This window comes from Phyllostomus discolor, chromosome 4 (genome assembly GCF_004126475.2).
Source record: "Phyllostomus discolor isolate MPI-MPIP mPhyDis1 chromosome 4, mPhyDis1.pri.v3, whole genome shotgun sequence".
Lineage (NCBI taxonomy): Eukaryota > Metazoa > Chordata > Mammalia > Chiroptera > Phyllostomidae > Phyllostomus > Phyllostomus discolor.
Genome location: NC_040906.2, coordinates 11,802,725 through 11,819,768, shown reverse-complemented (window position 1 = coordinate 11,819,768; position 17,044 = coordinate 11,802,725). Strand labels below are relative to the sequence as shown.

Genomic DNA, 17,044 nt, shown 5'->3' with positions numbered 1-17,044 from the left:
TTAGGAATAGCAGAGCGTTGCAATGCAGGACATGCAAGTATGACACAACTTTAGGCAGATCAGGATAACAAAGGAGGAGACTGTTCTTTTATAGAGAAAAGGAGAATTTGGAAAGAGCTGTGATACCATAGAGCCCATTGGAGGAAATTGGGAATATGAAATGTAGTGTCTTCTCATTGGCTGGGTTGTAACTGACTCTCATTGGCCTGGCAGTTGCCAAGGGAGGGGAATACCTTCCTTCCTCCCGGTTGGGTATTAGAGTAGAAAACACCTTTCTATTGGGGGTAAAAGGCAGGCGTCTTCCTATTTGATGTGATCAAGAAAGACTGTTAGGTCATGCGACTCCCCCTCTAGGCCCTCCCAACTCCAGTGTTCATTGAGGTCTCCTTTATTAATTTTCACAAAGAAAACTGTACACCTAGACACTGTAAGTTATATTGGGCAAATCTGAGCAGGATTTAAAGATCTTTAAACCTGTGGTGAAGGCGATCATTTTTGTTTTCTCTTTGAAAGGGAAGTTTGCCCTGTTTTAGTGCTGGAAACTCTGGCTCTGCCTGGAGTCAGCTTCTCAGGAAGCTCCTGGCGGCTGGTCCTCAGCGTGTCCTCAATCGAGGAGTTGCTGATGGCATTAGAGTCTGACAGGGGTTACCAATGTCAGAGCCGGTCTGAAAGTACTTTCACCAAAGCCCTTTTTAAAGCTACATTCCCCGCCCCCATCCCCACAGTCAAAATCTGATTAGATAAAGCACTCAATAAACTCCTGGCTTAAAAACAAAAGAAAGGGAAGGTGACCCTTTCAAATTTCACCTGAGCCCTGTCCTCCTGGAAAAGCAAACCTTCAAGGTTCCATTTGTGATCCAGGAAGTGACTTCCTAAAGGGCCCAGCCGTCCCTGTATAACTTACACAAAATGCACAGATGCGCCCCTTGTTTACCTGTGATAAGGCAAGACACAAACCCTCCAATTCCCACTCTTTGTCCTATGAATGACTAGCTGAGCTTGGTCCTCACTGGCCCATCTACAAAATACCTTCTACCTCGACTTGACCAAACTTTGAGCTAAGCCTCTCTCCATCCCCAGGACCCTGAACCTTGACCCACTTTCACCCCAGCCAGCACACAGCCCTTCCTTAAGTCCCCTCTGAGAATGAGCTGATTTTAGGGCGAACATGCGCTGACCTACTGTCCTAGCCACCTCCCCTCACTCAGGGAGCATCTTCCCAGCCTTCATTCCTCCTGTAAAGAAAAGCCCCCTTCTGCTTGAACTTGCAGATCTCACAATCAGAGGGGCCTCCCTACTGTACTAGGGATGAAGTGAGAAAAAATATTAAGACGCCACTTAATATTTGGTTGTAGAAGGTGATCTTGGGTTACATTGAATATAGTTATATCCAATGCTTGTGCTGCGGGGCATAAAAATGAGTTAGGAAGTCCCTTCCCCGGTCTTTCAAACAAAGTCTATCCTTAGCTAAATCCAAGCTTGTTTTTCATTGGACAGAGAACACGGGGACTCCAGCCCTAGCGCAGGTACCCCTGCAGAGCTGCACTACCGCTCTCAGGCTCTGGTGTCGCTCTGTGGCAGAATTTACGGTGGGTCTGCTCCCCTCGGGCAACACGCGGTCTTTTGTCTTGCAGAATACCTTCCAGGAAAGCATTTGAATTCTCCCTCTAGCCAAAGCAACGTATAAGTAGCAAGAAAATGAGGAGAGGGGGTCATTTGTTGAGGCTAACACTGGCATCTGCTTGGGAAAGATGGCTGCTCCAACATGCAGCGACGTCCTCATTCGTGTTTATACTCCGAAGCACAAGCACGGGATGTAAGTCTATTAGAATGTGACCCACAGCACCTCTGCAGCCCAGTATTAAACGGCATCTTGTATTTTCTCTCACTTTAAATATTTTAGATCCAGCTTTCCCAGAATTCATGAGAACCGTTGAGAAATTTGCTATATAGTACCTACTTCTCAGCCGTGTCTACACAGTCAACTAGCTTGTCTTATTATTAGTTCTAATGAATAAATAGTTCACAAGGAATATGGGTATTAAAGAGTGCTACAGCATTTTAAAATAACAGAAAATTCATTTTAATTCTGTTAATTCTGTTAGAAAATTCATTTTAATTCTGTTAGAATCAACCTAGGCTGTTGATTAACAGTGACTTTCAACCAGTGTGCTGCAAGAATTTTTACAACGTGCAACACCTGACTGTTTCATCGGGGAGATGGGCCTCTTTTCCCTCCGACTGTCAGATAAAAAATGACAATAGTCGACACAACAATGGCCATCCAGTGTGAATGAATTAAATTTTACCTATTTATTTTTGTCAGATCAGCAAAAAATGTATTTTTTGGTGTGCCACGGAATTTTAGTAATTAGCTTATGTGTGCCATGAAAAGAAAAAGGTCAAATATCGCCGGATTAACTCCATCAAATATGTGTTTATGTACTGGTTAATTTGGGGACATTAACGTAACTAGTAGTATGATCAGGTCTATAGTAATGAACCATACAATAGCTTTTTTTAAACCTGTAGTGTATCTTAGATGTTATATCTGTTGAAGAAGTTACATGGTATTTTATGTTAGAGTCTTAATTATCTCCTAGAGTTATTTTCTAGAGTAATTAACACTGGCCACAAACTGTAAATCCTAATTTATTTACCAATATAGGTGACTTGTTTACTCTTTTTTTTTTTTTTTCCATGAGCTTGGTAGGCCCAAAAAGCAGGACTTTTCAATGGAAACATCTGAACGGTCTCCCTTAACACAGGGAGATGTGATACAAAAGCTACAAAACAAGCACAACCAACAAACACAGTCCATGCCCCGTAGCCCCTGGTGTCTCAGCTCGCTGTTTCCTGGGGTGAGCGGTCTGGTTCTCCAGCAGCCACGGTGTGGGCGCTGAGTCACTGAGCACGGAGTTTTATTCTGTAATGGGCACTGGGAGCTTTACGTTTGCAGCCGGTTCGGAAACATTGCCTCAGTCCTGCGTCATCTCTGTTTTTCACTATCACATTCACCTTCTAATAAGCCTCCCCGCAACTATTCCTCCTCCCCACAGAACGGAAAGTGACCTATTGCAAATGCAAAAATGACCATGAATGGCTCTTTAAAACATATGTATATCCAAGCACCTTAAAATTATCTTTCAGGCCAACTGGACCTCTGCCTAAATTTCTGCCTTTATCCTTCTTGCTACCCTTTCTCTTCTCTGGAGTCACAGAGCTCCTGATGACACCCTGCCGCCCCACTCTCTCCCCAGTCCCTGTGTTTTAGACATGCCTGTGCACTACTGTGTCCTTCATTCCTAGTGTCGCATGATCTCACCTGCCCCTGGCTGCTTGAGTCTCAGCACAGATCTTATCTCTAGACGGACCACCCTGAACCTTGTGTCTACACTCCCTCCTGGATGGGTCTTTATTGTTCCTTGAACCCGGCACCTAGTAGCAGCTCAATGAATAATTATTGAGTAAAGTAAATAAAGGCTGTTTCTACAAAGACGATTTAAGACCTATTCCCCAATCAAGGACAGACAGGTACAGAAGTAATTACAGTTCAGGGTGCTGAAGATACACTAGGAAAATCTAGAAGTACTAAAGTAGTTCCTAGGGATCTTTTAAAAACACAATTGTTCCCCACCGAAACGGCTCCCCAGCGGCCTTGGTGGACAGTCAGGGTGCAAATTTGGTCAAGATTCCGTCAGGGTTTTTCAGTGCGAAAGTAGTGAGCTGCTAAGGAATCTTTGACCCAGAAGCCAGATTTTATTTGCTCTTTAAAAAGCATGGATCTCTTTCTTACTTTGCAGTTGGTGGGCAACAACTTCTTAGCCATTCATTCATTCACCTCCCACACAGCTGCCAAGGGCCCGCTATGAAGTACCACTCTCAGTGCGGAGGACGAAATGGTGAACAAGACAGACTCCGTCCCACTCTCCTGGGGTTTAGTCGTAGGCTGAACAGTCAGTGATAAATAAATCAACACAATCATTAAAGATCATATAATTATTGCTTAGGCCACAATCAGGGTGATAGCAGAGACCTTCTTCTGCTTCAAAGAAGATGGTCAAGAAAGGGCACTTTGCGTTAGTTGCAGTTAGCTTGAGGCTTGAAGGATGAGAAGGAGCCAGCCAGGTGGGGTGCTGGGGGAGAGAGTTCCGGGCTGAGGCTGTGCCAGACATGGTTCCAGACACTGAGCATCCACGTGAGGTGGGGTTGGGGCTGATAAAGTAAAAATATTAGTCTACATTGTCCCATAACCAAAAGGTCACAGGTTCGGTTCCTAGTCAGGGCACATACACAGATTGTGGGTTCATTCCTCAGTTGGGGCGCCTATGAGAAGGCAACTGGTTAATGTTTCTCTCTCTCTCTTTCTCAAGCAATGAGAACAATGTCCTCAGGTAAGGATTAAAAAAATAAATCAACGAATAAAAGTATAAGGCCAGGTCATGTTTGAGTTGGTTTTCTCAATCAAACATTTGCAGTGCTTCAGATCTGATAAGACATTTCACCCAGCAGTTGTTTTGTGAAAATGCTTTCACTCAGCCTTAGGGAGGAATGTGGAGACTGCAAAGAAAAGGCCCAGGGAGAAGAGGTGGAGGCCACCCATGGGCTGGAAGGCAGGCGCTGGCAGGCTCCAGGCGAGCCTTGCTCACTACAGAGGGTCACCGGGAGGTTACAGCCCTCAGTCCTGCTGGGGGAGGTTCTGACACAGCCCCGCAGCCCCTCCTAACAGGGTTGGAGTTAATCACTCACTGGCCTACTGGCACATCAATGGCTCTCCGCTCTCCCCATCCGCTTCACCTCTGCTTTCCAGCCTCCTTCCCTTGCTCCCTGCAGTGAGCAGGCGTCAGGCAGGGGGCCCGTGGAGACTCTTGTCCCTTTCTACTCAAAGACTGGCTCTTCATGGGGAGAGCCATCTAATGCCGGGGGGAGGGGGACCCATCTCTCTCTGCCTGGGAGAAATGTGGAGATGACGCCCTCCTGCCGGAGATGAGGACGGAGCAGCAAAGACGGGGGATAAGGAGAAAAGTCGGTCCTTTGGAGGAAAGTCATGACTGCAGCCAACAGGAAATTAGGAGACTTGGTTTTTGGAGTCGATGGGCTAGACAGTATTTACATGTCCACAACCCCTTGTCAAATGCAGTGTAATCCTAGTTCTTAGACTATTTTCATCTCAAGAGGGGGTGAGTGACATTTTTTGGGTTGAGCTCTCAAAGTTGGTGTCAGTCTGTTTTTTACCCCCAACAGGCCCTTCCATGGTGGTGTTTACTAGAGCAGGGAGCCTGATAACTCAGGACACAGAGCCCTGGACTAGAACTGAGCTCTCAGTTCGGGCCTGACTGGGGCATGTTTGCACCCTTCGGTTGCCAGAAAGGTGTTACCTGCAGGCAGGCAGAGTCAAACCCCGGGTCAAGGGGACTGTTCAGTCCACCATTCTCGCTGAGAGGTTGTATCCCTGAGATAGGGGACCACCCCTGGCGACAGAGCTCAGGCTCTGCTTCAGCATGGAGGAGACCATCACAGGTTTGGACATTTCCCAGGAGAGAGGTTACACCTCAGACCAAGGTCAGTTTCTTTCCCAGGTGAGATGTGACCGCTTTTGTCCCCCGTGGTGATGGTGGTGGAAGAGGGGAGCAGTGATGTGATGACGGTGTGGATCCTAACTTCCCTCCAAATGTCTGTTTTCGGTATGGAAGGAAAACTGTTTTCACCGTGACGGGAAAAGTTGGGGGGCCGCACGTGAGGAGTAAATAGGTGTGCTGATGAACACACAGCCGACTGAGGGTATGGTGGAGATAGTACGCCGAGCCTCTGCACTTTGGACCCATTTGGGCACACAGGCTGGTGGCCATGCCCACTCACAGTCACCTTGCTGGCAGTCCTTGGAAAGGAGCACTGGCTCTGCCCAGGGCCGATCTCTCAGCCTGAAGCATCAGACTGAGAGCGGAAACAGATGTTGTATAAAGAAATAGCGAAGTCCATTCGGCTGCTCCCCCGTTAGTTGAGCAGATGCGTATCCAGGGCGCCCTCTCTGACGACCGAAGACGGACATCGTCTGCGCTGTCGTAAGTGAATTTTCCTCCCTGCATCCTGTGATTATGGCTCCCGTAATTTTGTTAGCCTGCATATTGAGTTTTTCTTCATATGCGTTTCCTTAGCTCTTCATTTCCTCTCAGCCTCTTCTTCACTGCTAATTTAGTTTGCTTGTGGACTGTTGCCGGACAGAGCTCCTCACCATGAAGTTCCACCCCACCCCCCACCCCCCACTCACCCACGTGCACTTGTGTAGCCTGAGGAAATGCAGCCAGCCAGCTGAAGGTCAGCCTGTTAGGGACCAAGGTCACTCACTTAGGCCTGAGAGTTTGAGGCCAACCCTCTACGGTTCTTATCACGGGTTAGGAAGTTCACTGTTACATTATTTGCCAACTAAGACAAGTGGGAAGATTTGGGCACGTGAGAAAGGGAACCTAATCCAGACAAACAGAGGGCCCCTAACCTTTGAACTTTCTCAAACAAGGGCCATCAGATCAAGTGCTTCCTGAACATTGCTTTCGTGACGGGAAGTGGTTTTAACGCCCGGAGGTTACAGCACAGGTCGTGCCAGCCTGCACCCCAAGTCCCAGTTCCTTACCGTGCCTTACCGTGCAGTGCACCTGACTGGTCACGTGGAAGGCGAGAGCCACTGACACTCCCTGGACTGGGGTTCAGAGCTGGCGTAGATGAGGTTGCACGGCTCGACCTTGTGAAGTTTTTGGAAGGATTAACACAAATCTTTTATCTGTTTCTTCTGAGTGACCACCACTCACACCTGTTCTGAGTCCCCTAAAACTGTAGGCTGGCCGAATCACCGAGGCAACCTTCAGCTCCCAAGGTTCTTCAGCCGCAAAAACCATCCCTTTACAGAGTAACATGACCCAGCTCTGAGCAAATGGATAAGGAGAGTCTGTGCTGGCTTGAACAGCCAGGTGTTCGACATTAATGACCTTCAGCCTAAAATCAGGCTCACGGTCGGTCAAGTCAGCAAGGTGGCCGCCGCCCCGACCTCCTACACAGATGCTGACCTAAAAGGACAAGTGAGTGCAGGTGCGCTCACACTTTCCCCTGTTTCACTCTTTCAGGCTAAATATCCTTCAGGGTGTACTGAGCCTGAAGCCCATTTTAATGACATCCATGCTTTAAGGGTAGCTATTCGCTTTCAGTATTATTTGCTGGAGGCTAGATGGTGGGACGTGGAGAAAAGACCATAGCATTTGGAATCCAGAAACAGGAGTCAAGTCCAGCTCCTCTACACTGACGGCGTCATCTTCGGTGAGACGGTCACCCTCTGTGACCTTCAATGTCCTCATCTGTAAAATAGGAATGACATGAACATTAAATAACATCTGTAAACAGGCACTTAAAAAATCACTGTGCAAACAGGAGTTATGATTTAACACAATTCCTCCTTAATGAAAAGGAGGCTCTGCTGGTTTGACATGACTTTCCTAAAGATACACCACACCTGTGACTTCACTCCTGATCTTTACACCTTTAGTGTTCGTCTTCTGAAATTTCAGAAGCAGCCCTGGCTGCATAGCTCCATTGGTGAGAGCATTGTCCCGGCTGTGGTCCCTGGTCAGGGCACATACAAGAAGCAACCGATGTTGCTGCGTGGAATGTGTGAGATTTTCCTGCCAGTGTTTTCCTCTAGGGCTTTTATGGTGTCACGACTTATATATATATTTTAAATATTTTTAAAAGATTTTATTTATTTATTTTTAGAGAGGAAAGGGAGGGAGAAAGAGAGAGAGAGAGAAACATCAATGTGCGGTTGCTGGGGGCCATGGCCTGCAACCCAGGCATGTACCCTGGCTGGGAATCGAACCTGCGACACTTTGGTTCGCAGCCCACGCTCAGTCCACTGAGCTACACCAGCCAGGGATGACTTATATTTAAGTCTTTTATCCACCTTGAATTTACTTTTGTGTATGGTGTCAGTTGGTGCTCGAGTTTCATTTTTTTGCACAAGGGGGAGGGTGGAAGCAAGGGAGAGAGGTGGGTTTGGCTGGGGCCAGGGGGAGTGGTGGGGAGAAAATGCAGACAACTGTAATTGAACAACAATAAAGTAATTAAAAAAAAACTATACTTAAAAAAGGCAACCGATGAATGCATAAATAAGTGGAACAACAAGCTAATGTCTCTCTCTCTCTCCCCCTCCCCCATTCTCACTCTCCCCTCTCCCTTCCTCTCTCTCTAAAATCAATAAATAAAATAAAAAAAAAACTTTTTTCAGAAGCAGATGTGAACTTGAAAAAGTAGAGACTTAGAACAAGAAAACGTGGTAACTTAATTTTCCTCACCTGCCATTTGTTGCTTTCATTAATGCATCTCATGTGTACGGAACTGGGAATACATGAGGACCGGTTTTCTGATGGGCTTCTGTGAGTTATAGTGTCTGCTCTGTAATTTCATTGTTTTGGTGCTTCAGGCATGGAATGAAATTTTATTAGTCTAAAATTGCAATCGTTTCTCCCAGTGACTCACTGCCGCCCCCACCCTTGCCCCATAAACATGAGCACACCCACACGAAATGTGCTGTAAAGGAGTCCTAGATTCTTGAAAGTAAATAAAAATAATGCCACACGTAGGAGAGGGTGTTCATCTATGGATAACAACTTTTCATGTGGGATAGTAAGCAGTGGTCTCTAGAAGGCTCCCGAGTAACCACAACACAGAAATGCTTTTCATTCACTCCCTGAAGGCAAATAGAGAGCAGTGTGTATTCATTCCAGGGAGAAAAACAAAACATGGGCGAGTGTAGTCAGACTCCCCCCGTCCTTTTTTTTTTGTAAAATTATTCATCTTAAAACCTTCCACAGCTAAAATCTGCTCCTAAAACAAATTTCGTCCTCATGGTTTTGAGTAGCTAGATTTTCACCAGCTTTCTCTGTGGCGTATGCAGTCACCCCCTCAGTGCTCTGTAGAACTAACTGGGGGTCCGAGCCACAGCTGGGCAGGACATTTGAAGGTAAGAATATTAGTAGTCCCCGTAGCTACTCCTGCTGAATGAATATTTGAAGACATTGGCAAGAACATTTGGAACAAAGGACTTAAGGGACACACCAAAGGGGTATTTGAGGACCCATCTAATGCCTAGTTCCTCTTCCTCTTGTATTAATTGTGGCACCATCCACGCATCGTGGTTAAAGAAGCCACGATGTAAGTCAGTGGTTGTTAGTACATTCACAAAGCTGTGCAACCATCTAACTCTGGAACATTTTTTGTCTTCCCCCCAAATAAATCCCATATCTGTTGGTACTCACTCCTCATACCCTTCTCCCGCCGGCCCAGGCAACCATTAATCCACTTTCTGTCTCTGGGTTTGCATTCTCTGAACAATTTCATATAAATGGAAAGATCCAGTATTTGCCCCTTTCTTGCCTGGCTCCTTTCACTGAGCATGCCGTTTTCAAGGTTCATCCATGCTGTGGCATGTATCAGTACCTCAGAGCTACTTTGGTCAAATAGTATTCCATTGTAAGGCTGTACTGCATTTTGTTTATCCATTCAGCTGTTGATGGGTGTTTAGGGTGTTTAAACTTTTTGGCCATTGAGAAGGATGACGCTAAGGACATTCATGTACATGCATTTTCAGTTCTATTGGGTATGTACCTAGGACTGGAATGGTTGGGAGTCTGATTTCTCTTTCTCCAAATCATCATATTAGCAACCTGAGGAGAAGGAGAATGAGCTTAATATGGACCAATTGAAAAACACTATGGGTATGTGTTGGTAGAGAAGCTCTGTTAGTTGGGTTACACCTCATTGTTCTCAACTATCCAACAGATAAAGAATGATATAAGTAATTTCTCTCTTATTGAAAATAAATCCATGGATAGACTCTAATTCCCAGTGTTTTCCCACCATGAGACCTAGGAAATATCACAACTCCTGTCATTTCCCCTTTTCTGCCACGACTTCCCCATGGCGGAGGAAGCTGTGGGTGTGGCCAGAAAGAGGAAAGATGTTAGAGTTTATCAACATCTGTGTGTGGATGAATGGCGTGGGGGGGGGGTGGTAATTTGAAAAGAGCCTCTTGATGGCTCCTCCATCCTGAAGTGGGCTTAGCTCTTATTGCAATAAGATCAGAGCCTTCTCGCCCTGGCTGGTGTAGCTCAGTGGATTGAACGTGGGCTGCAAACCAAAGGATCATGGTTTGATTCCCAGTCAGGGCACATGCCTGGGTTGTGGGCCAGTTCCCAGTGGGGGACGCACGAGAGGCAACCATACATTGATATTTCTCTCCCTCTCTCCTTCCCTTCCCCTCTAAAGATAAATAAATAAACATTAAAAAAAAAAAGATTGGAGCTTCTCTGCACGGGATGGGGGTGCTGCTTGAGGAGGAAGAGCAGTGGGGGCAGCCAGCAATCTCAGTGTGTAAAGAATGAACACGCGGCTTTGTTTGTGAAAATCCTGTGGATGCTCTACTGGAAATCATGTTATTTTGATGACCTTCTGTTTTCTACACTGTTCAGGTCAAGGGTGAAGAGTAATGTCCTGTTTGTCGGAGATGTGTTTGACACTGTAAGCTTGTTGTTTTGGTCTGTGATAACTAGAAAGGCCGCCACACTAAGAGAAAATGGGCTGTTTTCTCTTCTGGGCCCAGTTGAGCCCAGCCATCAAGGACAGACCCCAAGTGGGAGGCCCTCCTCCAGGCTAGGGGGAGGACACATTTCGGTTGACGGAATTGGTTCTCCAGAAAAGCTCTTGTCTGCTAGAGATCAGCAGCATACTGTCCAGAGAAATGGATTTTCTTCCTACCTACATACTTCCTTCATCCTGTAATCAGGGCAGAAGTAAGAAAATGCACTAATTTCTCATCAGGAAATGCTACTCCACTCCCATTGGGACCCCCACCCATCCCCACCAGCACCGTGCAGGGGGCCCAGCTGGTTTGCTAAGGTGTCAGTGATGTGTAATTGACTTGTCGTCTCGTGGAATTTTTTTTCACATATAGGCCTTTGGGGCCTTAACCCAAAGGAATGTGAAAGATGTTGGAACTTAATTGGTCCTTTAGGTACAGAGCAAAGTTCTCCATTTCGGGCAGGCCCTATCACGTTAATCCTTATACTCTTTAAATGCAACCTGAATGGGGAAGTAGTTCTCTTCTGCCACAGGACTCCTTTTAATAGACGTTATTTCTTAGAATAGTTTAGGTTTGCTGCAAGATTGAGTGAAGAGCACACAGAGCTCCCATATGCCGCCCCCTCCCCACAGGAACAGCCCGCTGCATTACCAACGTTTCCTACCAGAGTGGGACTTCTGGTACAATCGATGACTCTACATTGACGTATTATAATCGTCTAAGCCTGTAGTTTACGTTAGGGTTCACTGTTGTACATTCTCTGGGTGTGGACAAATGTATAATAACATGTATCCGCCAATACAGGACCATACAGAATAGTTTCACCACCCTGAAAATGCTCTGTGCTCACCAGCTCACCCGCCCTTCCCGTAATCCCTGGCAATCACTGATCTTTTTACTGTCTCTCTAGTTTTTCCCTTTCCAGAACATCATGTGGATGAAATCACGCAGTATGAAGCCTTTTCAGAGTGCCTTCTTTCACTTAGAAATATGTATGTATGTTTCCTCCATGTCTTTTCATGGCTTGAAAGTTCACTTTTTAGTACCGAGAAGATGGCCATCTGTGACCCAGGCAACAGGCCCTTACCGATACCTTGAACTTGGACTTCCCATCCTCCAGAACTGTGAGAAGTAAATTTCTATTGTTTGTAAGCCACCTGGCTTATGCCATCCAAGCTGGTTTAGACAACCACTTTTGAGATGTGATTGGCATGCAATAAACTGCACATATTTAAAAGCTTTATTGAGGTATAATTTACATACTATATGATTCATTCACTTAGAACATATAGTTGAATAATTTTTAGTGTATTCACAAAGCACAGACATATTTAAAATGTATAACTTGGCACATTTTAACATATATACATATCCCTGTAATCATCTCAATGATTAAGGTAAGAACCCATCACTCCCAGAAGTTTACTGATTGGTCATCTCTTTCCCCACCTCCTTGACAACCACTGATCTGCTTTCTGTCCTAGAATGTCATTTGCATTTTCAAGAATTGTAGAGAAATAAAAACATACAGTATGTACTCTGTTTTTGTTTGTTTGTTTTGTTTTTTTTTTTTTTTGGTCTGGCTTCTTCAGAAACTCAGTGTAATTATTTTAAGACTCATTTATGCTGAAGTATGGTATCAATAGTTTATTTTTGTTGTTGTTGCCGAGAAGTATGCAACTGTGTGATTATCCTCTAGTTTGTTTACCTGTTCACCTGCGGATGGAAATGGTGGTGTTTGGGGCTATTACCGAGGAGCTGCCACGAACGTTTATGCACAAGTCTTTGTGTGACTGTGCTCTCATTCTTCGAGGGTGAATGCCCAGCAGTGGCACAGCTGGATCTTATGGACAGTATGTGCTTCACATGTGAGGACACTATCCAACACCTTTTCAAAGTGGCCGTGGTGTTTTGCTTGCCATCCAGAGGTGTATGAGACTTCCAGGGCCTTCCCACCCACCCTGAGCCCCTGTGTGGTCAGCCCCTTGAATCGTAGCCATTCCGACAGATCGGAAGTGTTATGCCTCATGGTTTAAACTTCAGTGCTCCTCCTTTCCCAGCATCACTTCTCCAAGCCTTTGCTCCTGCTTTGCTTGCAACCTCGATGCCTCTCTACCAGTCCCTCCTCTTAGTTAAACGATCGTCCTTTAACGTTCAGCCCAAGTGTTCCTGGTCCCCCGGGTTGAACGAAAGTCTGTCTCTGCATATAGACACACCCATGGACTTCTGTGGACAGTTTGTCTCAAAGCGTGCCTGTGTGGTGATGAGATCCCCGTCTGCGTGGCTGTCTGTCCCACTCCGGGGACAGAGCACGGCCCCTCGTAGCTTTGTTGTAATGAAAGTGAGACAGGACTCACCCCCTGTGAGTGGTACTCTGTCTGTGTGACTTGAAAAATACGGCTCTCGTTTCCTTGTGTAAAGAGAGCTGTTCTTATAGGAATTGCTATTTAAGATTCATTGATCAGAAACAAGGTAGAGCTATGGTAATATTTTAAAATGAAATGAGCCACTGCCCTCATTCTTAAAAACATCCTTCAGTCATTGGAGGTGAAATTATAAATGAAGCCAGAGGAACTATGAACCTCAAGGGAAGTAAACTTTGTCTGACTGAGGGTTGCCCAGCCTGTCTTCACTTTACGATCTTAAGGTCTCCTGTGTCCAAGGATTTTAAAGTATTTTCGAGCACACTAGAATTAGTCATTATGCCTGTGATATTTTGTTTATGTTGGTGAGTGGCGAGGGGGCAGGGTTGAAAATCCATCTCAAGCAGCCTCTGAGAAATCCTTGGTGGCCAACACTATCTGCAGGTTCTCCAACTCCGCAGATAATAGTCTGTCTGAGGTGGTTTTTACCGGTTCACAGGAGGGAGGCAGAACCATAAAAGAGTGAGCTGCTTCCCAGGACCATGGTTGCTGGTAAGAAGGAGATGGTAAACAGCTTAAGTTTCAAAGTCCGATTAGAAATCTCGGCTGTGGAATTTGGAGTGATTGTCCCTGAGGCTTTAAAGCCTGTGGCTTGGGCCTGCTGTGCAGCGACAGCGGGTCTCGGTTTCTAAGCTAGAGCCAAGCGGCAGCTGAGCACAAAAACATAGGCAGTGCCTTCCGGGGCTATGGACTCTGCTGCGGCGATGCCCGGGTTTAACCAGCAACTGAACAACGGACCGAGCTGGAAGGAAGGGCCAGAATGTGGGAAAGCCTAAGGCGACCCGGCTGACTCATCAAAATTGTTCCAAAATAGTTCTCCCGTAGTGGGTTTTGTTCCAAAGCAAGGTAACCCCATCCATCACGAGCTAAATAAAGCCCTTGGAAGATCAATACGGCCGTGGTAAGACGAGAACGTTTATGATTAAAGCCGATGGCAAAATGACCCGCGCAAGGATACCGGGCAAAGCGGCGCTTCTCCAATTCCCATGTGCGCACGACCCACCCACGAGTCTTGTGAAAGTGGGGGTTTGAATTCAGTGGGCCCCGGCTGGGGCCTGGGAGCTGCATTTTAAAATAGCGCCGGGGTGGTGCTGTTCTCAGACCACTCTTTGAGTTGCAAATGCAGAGACTTAAGTCAATGGCTTGCTTTTCCCTCTTTTATAACAGATCATGAAATGGCCCTCTTGTAAAGCTCTCTGACAAGATAAATGTCCGCTGTTAACAGTCCTGTTCATATCTGGGGCCACAAAAATCAAATTCTGATTTCTGCCTCTGCTTTAAGAACAAACAGAAAGGGACCGGAAATTTCTTCATTAATGTCATCATGCAAAAGTCATGAAAAAAAAACCCCCTCCAGACTGAGTTGTCTTTATTTTAGGACTGAAAATGTCATATCATTTATGTTGCTGATGCTTCTGATTACTGAGTGAGGTTAAGTCAAATCCAGTATGTTGCCTGCATGTAACAGGAATAACGGTAGCATTCAAAAAATTTTCAGCTGGATGTTCCACAGAACAGTGACTTTTCTGGCTAAAACTCTAAACAACAGCTCTCTGATCTGAGTATTAGATGGTCTTCTAGTCCCGGATCATCCTGGATTTGAATAGACATTATCAGGTGGTTGTTTAAGGCACAGATTTTGAAGCCAAACTCTCTGGATGCAAATCCAGTGAGTCCCACCATTTACTGACTGTATACAATGGTTTACTCATTTGCACAGGGTGGTCTGCACTCTACAGATGTTATTGGATTAAGTTAGTATGATTCATAAAGCTCTTAGAACAGTACTGGACACAAATTCGAGCTATATAAATGCTTGTTAACTATATGACTAAAATAAAGAGTTAATATCATGCCCTGGCTGGTGTGGCTCAGTGGATTGAGTGCCAGCCTGTGAACCAAAGGGTTGCTGGTTCGATTCCCAGTCAGGGTACATGCCTGGGTTGTGGACTAGGTTCCCAGTAGGGGGCGCATGAGAGGCAACCACACATTGATGTTTCTCTCCTCTTTCTGCCTCCCTCCCCCTCTCTCTAAAAATAAATAAATTATATCTTTTTAAAAAGGAGTTAATGTCATGTCTTAGTTGCTATGTGGAATCCAGCAGGCCTGTTTTTCTTTTTACCAATTAAATATCACTCTGCAAAGCTTTTGCAGCAGGTAGCTGCGTCTGAAAGAAAGGGGATTTCAGTCAACAAACAGGGAATCCTTCCCCCCACTCCAAAAAAAGTCATGAAATGTAGGAGTTCACTAATGTCGCTCATTTGGATAGATTCATCTTGGTCCTTTGGTTTTGCAGCTGGTGATGTATATTGGCCAGGTGGCCAAGGATATCTTGAAGTGGCCCCGCCCCTTTTCCCCTCCCGTCGTGAAACTGGAGAAGAGAATGATTGCTGAGTTTGGGATGCCCTCTACCCACGCCATGGCGGCCACTGCCATTTCCTTCACCCTCCTCATCTCTACCATGGACAGGTACCAGGTAAGGCGCCTGACTCTTCTCCCTCCCATCTGAGCCTCTCCATACAGTGAGACTGCAGAGAGACGTCTCACTTCCAATGATCCTTTTAAAGCTGCTTTGAGGGACTTCGAGGTGTATGAAATGAACCCTGGGGGGAACTGGAACCTATTGAGCTGTCCGCGACAATTTCTTCCTGAGTCAAGTAGCCCTATATAGCATCCAGGTCAGGTTGTGCCTGAGAAGGGTGGTGGACACCAGCAAAACAGGGACAATTCAGGAACCAGGGCGTGTCGCTGCCCCCTGCAGAAAGCATTTCCCCCTAGAGCTGCCTGCGGAGACCGCACTTGAATCAGCTTTCTCACCCCGTCTGCAACAGACACGGGGCATTTCTCATCCTCGTAAATGATCATCCAGAGGTGAGGTGAGGCCACCAAATCCTCCTGCTAGACTTCCCAGGGTGGTGGGCAAGAGAGTGTGCCCCAAATTATTCCCCAAAGATGTATCTGCACCACAGTGGGGCTCAACCATTAGACGTAATGGCTCCATGTTTTCTAGACTAGCCTAAATGACAGGAGATCAATAAATGCTGAAAATAGAAGAATTTCACTTAACATGTGCTTAGACGCCAGTTATAGTCAGGCTTTTTAAAAGTTATAGCATTACTGCAGTGAAGTTTTATTTTGTCTGTCTGGGAACTCTCGCTCTAGTTTGTGTTAAATTTCATAATTAATTGTCATAATTTTACCTTTGATTGCTAGAAAATGTAAATTTCATTGAATCTAGCAGTATTATTCATAAACAATACTCTTGTTTTGCCCTGCCCTACACCCAAGAAATGCAGGGATGTTCTGCATTCCAGGTTATACAGAAAGGGAGGAGTCAGCCCTGATGCGATTGGAAGAGGACAAGATTAGCATTGGGCCCTGGATTGGCTGTCATCTACCTGGTCACCTGGGGTTAGACCTAACTGGGGAAGGGACGAGCATAAGGAATATCTCCAACCAAGTATAACCTCATGTCGTAACTTGCTTCGTCAGGCCAGGATCAAAAAATGTCTGAGTCCCCCAGTCCTGTCTGAATTGATTTAAAGCAGACTCCTGAGCTGTGTCTTGCACAATGACCTCTACCCCAGAAGGACACAGTGGGCCCTGCAGTGGCCCCCACTGGGCTGCTTGCAGCACCCAGGGTGCCTGCGAACACGCTGGTCCACTCTAGAAGAAACAACCAGTGGAGGCCGGCTGCAGGGAGACACCACCATTTGAACACACGGTGGAGGCCACCGGGGCCTTTCTAAAAAATTCTTTTTAGATCCCATGATGCAACAGTTTTTTTTTTATTCTTATAAATATTTTATTCTTTCAACAGAACTAAAACATTTAATGAGTTTCACTGGGTAATATATTCCCCATTCACAGATTCTTTTCAAAAAACCTTCCCCCTGCCTCCATTTCTGTCTTATCAGTATGGTTCATAGAGAATATTTGACTTAAGGCTGAATCTGTTTTTTCAATTTTTCAGTGTCTCTTTTTTAAAATTATTTTATGG

The 17,044-nt window shown here is 45.8% G+C and overlaps 1 protein-coding gene across 2 annotated transcripts in view; it reads left to right on the top strand.

The window, feature by feature from the left end:
• The window catches only part of SGPP2 (sphingosine-1-phosphate phosphatase 2), a 103,751-nt gene that overhangs the window by 56,498 nt on the left and 30,209 nt on the right, over nt 1-17,044 (top strand). For both annotated transcript variants that reach the window (XM_028510635.2, XM_028510636.2), the window contains exon 3: nt 15,341-15,520. In XM_028510635.2, coding sequence (XP_028366436.1) covers nt 15,341-15,520 — 180 coding nt within the window. The remainder of the gene's footprint in view (nt 1-15,340; nt 15,521-17,044) is intronic.